A 6,477-nucleotide genomic window follows, 5' to 3' on the forward strand; every position below is an offset into this window, starting at 1 on the left:
AGGAAACGCTGCGATGATTCTGAGGGAGAGGTGAGGTGGGAAATGGGACATTTCTTGAGGCATCACGACCTCCAAGGCATCATGGGCAGGTGTGTGTCCTCCCAGCCAGACGGTCGTGTCTTGGCTGCTTCAGCTCTTCCTGTCACCTGCTTCTGGGAAGGGACAGAGCTTCAGGAACTCACCCATCAGCAGAGGACACAGCCCCGTGTGCTCTCCTCCTGGCCTGCCTGCAGCAGCTGTGTGCTCCCTGGCCTGTGTCAGAGTGGGTTCCACGCACAGTGCAGGGGCACAGGGTAGCTCCAGGATGCATAAACAGAAGAAGGCTGGTCTCAGAGGAAGCTGCTCCAGATAAGGATGATCCTGTCTGTCTCAGGGACAGAGGACCAGTCCGTGGTGACTCTCTCTTACTGTTTTCTCCTTTCCTTTTTTTTTTTTTTTAAAAGTGGACAATGAATTTGAAGAAGTTGCCACTCACCTCCTCAAAAGGACCCAAGCTATGCTGAACAAATACAGATTCCTGCTCCTAGAAGACGCCATGGTAAAGTGTGCTGCTTCCCAGCACGGCCCCCAGGCAGAGGTTCACGGACTTCCACACCCCAGCATAGTTGACAGAGCAGAGCTCTTCGAGGCCCCGGGGAAAGCTGCATAGTAGGCCACCACTGGGAACAGCAGCACCAGGTGTCACTGGCCACCATTTCTGATATAGCATCTCTGAGCCATCACAAAAGACTACTTTGCCAGGTGTGGTGGCACACACTCTAATCCCAGCCTGGTCTACATAGTGATTTGAGGCTAGCCAAAATTGCACAATAAGACCACATCTCTAAAAAACCAGCTCTGTCATTGAGAAGGGCTCCTCATGGGAGGGAGTAGTTGCTCATGCATCTAATGCCAGCATATACTTACAATGCATATAATAGGAGCTGAGGCAGCATGAGGCTAGCCTGGGCTACATGAGAGCTTGTCTTAAAACAACAGCATCCTATGTGTGCGGCACATGTGTGCCATGGGCCTCTAGAGTAGCTAGACCCAGACTCCCCTCTCATTGCTTCATTTAGAATCCAAACACAGTGGCCGTTCTCACTCAGTAGACGCATCCAGCCTGACTGGCCTCTCTCTCCTTTTCAGAGGATCAACCCCTCTGCTGAGATGGTGATGATCGACAGGATGTTCAACCAGGAGGAGAGAGCTTCTCTGTCAAGGGACAAGCGACTGGCACTCGTAGATCCTGGTAAGAAACAGCAGGGGACAGGTCAGGGAGGACCGCTGTGATAGTTCGCCAACAAAGTGGCTTCAGCAAGAGCCAGCTTTTGCTGAGTCCAGAAGGCAGCCTGGTCTACAAAGTAAGTCTATGACAGCCAGGACTGTTAACACAGAGAAACCCTTGAAAACAAAACAAAGTGAAAAAAAAGTTACAACAAAAGCCATGATTTTGAATGTTAATTTCAAAATTAATTAAAAATAAAAAAGTTAGCTGGGCGTGGTGGCACACACCTTTAATCCCAGCCCTCAGGAGGCAGAGGCAGGTGGATCACTGTAGGATTGAGGCCAGCCTGGTTTACAAAGGGAGTCCAGGACAGCCAGGGCTACACAGAGAAACCCTGTCTTGAAAAGCTGCTGCTGCTGCTGCTGCTGCTGCTGATAATAATAATAATAATAATAATAATAATAATAATAATAATAATAATAATAATAATAATAATTAACAACAACAATAACAACAACAACAACAACATAGAAAAGTTTTGGGTTAGGATTTGTGTAATGGTAGAACACAGGCCACATAAGGCCTCACGTTTAGTGTCCTGGGCACATACACAGAAAAAAAGTGGCACATACTAGCTATTCAGGAGCTTGACAGACGAGACAGGGTTTCATGCAGCCCAGGCTGGCACTGAAGGCTCAGTCCTCCTGCCTCTGCCTCCATTAGGATTACAGGCCAAATCACTACACTCAGCTCAAAAGTATTTTCTAAAAATAGAACAAAATGTGGCGCACAATTTTAGTCCCAGCTCTGGGGAGGCAGAGGCAGGGAGAATCTCTGAGTTCGAGGCCGGCCTGATCTACAAAATTGAATTCCAGAGCAGCCAAGGCTACATAGAGAAACCCTGGTGGGGTCGGAAGGGGAGAATAAAACATTTTCTTTTTTTCTTTTCTTTCTTTCTTCCTTTTCTTTTCTTTTCTTTTTTTCTTTTTTCTTTTATTTTTTTTAACATTCTTGTGCCTCTGCCTCTGCCTCTGTCTCCCCAGTGCTGGAATTAAAGGCCTGCGCTGCCACCACCTGGTAAGGGCCTCCTCTGCAAGCACAGAACTTTGGGTTAAGCTTCCTAATGGATGCTGGCCTCAGAGCCTTGGCAACTTGGAGAAGATGCCCGTTCATTAAATTGTCTCTGGGTTTCTGTGGGAGGAGTTACTCTGTGGGGTAGGCCGGAAAATGAGCCTGGCCAGCAGAACTGCCCTCTGCTCCTAACCAAGAGGCTTTGTCTGGTGCGAGTCCTCACTCTGACTGCTAAAGTTCTTTCTGATTCATTTGCAGAGGGTTTTCAGGCCGATTTCTGTTGTTCCTTCAAACTTGACGAGGCTGCACCCGAGACACCACTTGACAGGAGTGACCAGCATCGAAGCAAAACCAGCTCTCTCCATCAGGCACCCAGGGCCCAAAGCAGAGACCGAGCCAAGCCAGGCATGGCAGAAGCGACGAATCATGACCAGTTTCATCTAGTGCCTAACCACATCGTGGTCTCTGCGGAGGGAAACATTTCTAAAAAGTCAGAAGGCCACGGTAGAACACTGAAATTTGACAAAGGGGGCTTAGGCCAATACCGGGGTACGCCTGAGGACAAGGGCAGCCGGAGAGACCCCGCCAAGGCCAGCGGGTGCTCTCCAGGCCCCGAAGGCCACCGCAAGACCTTGCCCAGGCCAGATCATGGCTCTGAGAGCAAGCCCCCGGGCATACTGGCCAGCTCGCACCTGGAGATGCCGTGCCTCGACTCCTTCCAGGACAAAGCCCTGAGGAATTCCCCAAAGAATGAGGTTTTACACACAGACATCATGAAAGGGTCAGGCGAGCCCCAGCCGGATCTCCAGCTCACCAAGAGCCTGGAGAAAACCTTTAAGAACATCCTGGAACTCAAGGGGCGGCCACAGAGCGACCCTGCGGCCAGCGGCGCCGTGGACCTGGACTTCCCCAGCTTTTCTCCAATGGCTTCGCAGGAAAACTGCCTGGAAAAGTTCATCCCGGACCACAGTGAAGGCGTTGTAGAAACGGACTCCATTTTAGAAGCAGCTGTAAATAGTATCCTGGAGTGTTAATAGCAGCCGTCCTCCCCAGACCCCGCCCCGGACCAGTTACATTTTCTCCCAGCAAAGCAAATGGAAATGTCTCCTGTCTCCAGCCTGCTTGGTCCCTCCATCACAGGTTATTCTTTCTAATCTCGATCCTGTTCTTTTGAAGAGCAATACGTCATCGTGGCTGCAGGGAGACCCCTCGCAAACCACCCCTCTCTAGAAAGCAGTGCGATAGGCCCCACACATTTCAAGTGTTCCGAAAAGTGCTTGTGGCCGTGGTTGTTGGTTTGTTTGTTTTGTGGTTGGTTTGTTTTAGCAGTGTCACTCAATGAGACCACAGTATACTTGGCCCTGGGTAAAATTTTGACAATCATAAGTCATTTCAAAAGAACAGACTTATTAAAGAAAAATCAAACAGGCCTAATAGAAGCTACTTTTTTAAAGAATTTCTCACTGCAGCTCCAAAGTAGTGGCTTGGTTTTGTTGGGGGTGGGGGGTGGGGTTCTTTAGGGAAGGCCATGTGATGCTCCTCCACGCTCAGCCTCTGAGCAGTGGGTAGCCAGTTGCTCTGTCTAGCCTAAGACCGCTGCACAGCCGCAGAGCCTTGGAGGCCTTCTCTCCTGACCTCCAAGAGCTCGTGTGAGGCTGCTCGAGCAAAACGCTTTCTTTTTCTGTTTTTAGCACATCCCTGTTGAATCCTGTCTGGGAATGCTCTGTTCTTAGTCCCAGGTGTACAGCTTGACACTCTCACAGCTCTCCAGGGGACAGTGGGGACCAGTTGAAGGACAGTGAGCTTGAAAGACTGCTGAAGTCCCCAGGGGCTCAGTGTGTACAACTTAAACATCTTGCAGTCTATTACCGGGTAGTCCACAATACTCTGTGCTCTTCACTGTGGCCGAATCTGTTTCCTTTAACCTCTTTGTCTCCTCTCCCTCAGCGAATAGCCAAGCATCAAAAGCGCTTTCTCTTGAAAACTGCTGTAGTTGGTCAGTTTAACCTCCTCTTTAAGGGGCCTTCGGCCTGGCTTCCGCTTCCTGTTCTGAGAGCGGTGGTCAACACTGCAGCATTCAGTCCCAAACACAGTAAACCAAAGGGAACAGCCAGCGCTTCACTGCAGGGGAGACCGGTGCGCCACCCCCACCCCCCACCCCCAGGTGGCCCTGAGGTTCAGGAGCGAGCCTTCCTCTGTGCTTACTCATGTTGTTTTGGAGAGAGCTCCCCATCCCCCCTCTGTGTGCCTGCCTCAGGGCACACTTCTGTTGCCCCTCACTTTCTTCACGTCCTGGTAGCCGTCATCGCTGGGAAAGTCAGGTCTTGGTGCTGTGTGTTTGCACGCCCGCCACACCTCCCGCCTGCCTGAGCCTCTGGGACCTGGAGGCTCTTTGGCTACTGTGAGGGCTTGTGTCCCCCACCCTCCTTCATCCCCGTGGCTGTATAGATGGAGCCATTGATTTCCACCTCATTACATCCCCCAAATGGAGTTGTCCCTATGGTCATCATGTTGAGTGTTTTCTTTTCCAGATTGGCCTGCAATGGAAAGGAAGGCTTTTGATTTTTCGCCCCCCCCCCAAATAACACAGCAACAATCTAGGCATGTTGGCACACACCTGCAACCCTAGCAGTCAGGTGGCTGAAGCAGGAGAGTCACGGGTTCAAGGCCAGCTTGAGCCACACAACATACCCCTGTCTCAAAAACAAAACACCAACAAAATTTGAGTAACAGCAAACTGTGTGTACCTTTCCTACCCCTCTGCCCGCTACATAAAGACATCCCATGAGACAGGCAGTCTTTGAGAGCAGTGGACCTTCCCCCACCCCACAGCCCAGCCAACAGGAAAATCTGGGCTACCTTAGAGTTACCCCCCCTTTTTTTTTTAATCTGTGCCAATGTCCAAGTTGCCGACTTCCTTCTTGTATTATAGCACATTAGAAAGATGCGTTGGTTGCCAGTTAGAACTCTCTGTTTGCTGCCCTGGCTTAACAGCCTCCCCTCAGCCCCTTCTCATAGCCAGCTAATTCAAGATGGCCCCCGGAGGCCTGCACATGGCTACTAATGAATTAATTACTTTAATTATTGGAAATCAGTGGAATTCTTAAGAGATAAGGAAAGTCTCATGTATATTTGTTACCTCTTTTCTCCCCCTTCAGCCCCAGCCCTAGCTTTCCGACATTTCACATTACAGGGCTTCTAAGCCCTGACGTTGGTCCCACAGATGGAAAGCCTAACATACCAAAATGAAACTTGTAAATTTTTGTGTCCTTGTATGTAAGTTTACTTTTTAACGGAGGGACGACTCTAGACAATGGCCAATGAAGATTACAAAGTGTATTTTACCCCTGTGATTAGGTTATGCCACATGGGTCATCACTCGCGTCCAAGCCCCCGCTAGTGAGGGAAAACGCTCCGCCTTGGTGGCCAACGTCCGCTGCTTCAGGCTCACTAGTCAGTTGGGTTTTAGAATTCGTGCTCAGTAACAAAAATCATTTCTTCTTTTCTTTGTTTGTAATGTTTGTTGTTGTGGGAAAGTATGAATTTGTTATTACGCATTGATTTTCTGTGTCCTTAAGTACTGCCTAAAGATGAAGCAAATTTTGAACTGGCAATTACGAAAAGGAAATCCTTTAGCTCTGGAGAATTTAGTAGACTCTGTTAGATTAGGGAGGCCTCACAGGCTGGCCGGCTCAGAGGACGGTCACTCGCTGTCAGTGTGGTGTGGGCTTTATTTGCTTAAATACCTTCATTTGTATAGTATGTCTCACTTGAAATTGCTTTGTATACATTTTGTAAAAATATTTATAAAATGTTTTGTAAAAAAAAAAAAGTATAACAAATTGCAGTTTATTTTGTTATGTTGGATAAATACTGTTAAACCAGTCAGTACCTATATTGTTAATCCATGGTTAGGAAATGTTCAGTTGGAGATTACACAATGAAACAACCATTGCAATACAGCCAAAGATTTGGGAAAATGTGTAACTGTGACTGTCTTGATTTTGCAACTAGGAATGATTCCTGTCCCCAGGAGAGGGTAAGTGTTCCGTGGGAATTCTCTGTAGATACAGTTAACACGCTGAAAAAAGTAGCCTCCAATGAGGAGACAGGGTCACAACCTGCCAGCTTCCTCAGTGACCTGAGACAGAGCTCATGAGTGAAGGTGGCCCTCCCTGCTGGTCACATGGGCCCTTCAC

At 48.8% G+C, this 6,477-nt stretch overlaps 1 protein-coding gene across 3 annotated transcripts in view; it reads left to right on the forward strand.

Moving 5' to 3' along the window:
- Positions 1–6,258, forward strand: part of BICRAL (BICRA like chromatin remodeling complex associated protein) — an 84,995-nt gene extending 78,737 nt beyond the window's left edge. For all 3 annotated transcript variants that reach the window (XM_084752980.1, XM_084752981.1, XM_084752982.1), the window contains 3 exons: positions 444–538; positions 1,129–1,231; positions 2,537–6,258. In XM_084752980.1, coding sequence (XP_084609106.1) covers positions 444–538; positions 1,129–1,231; positions 2,537–3,312 — 974 coding nt within the window. In that variant the 3' untranslated portion in view covers positions 3,313–6,258. The remainder of the gene's footprint in view (positions 1–443; positions 539–1,128; positions 1,232–2,536) is intronic.
- The last annotated feature ends 219 nt before the right edge of the window (positions 6,259–6,477 follow it).

Source organism: Acomys minous (assembly GCF_964271855.1).
Source record: "Acomys minous genome assembly, chromosome: 13".
In the NCBI taxonomy this organism is placed as follows: Eukaryota; Metazoa; Chordata; class Mammalia; order Rodentia; family Muridae; genus Acomys; species Acomys minous.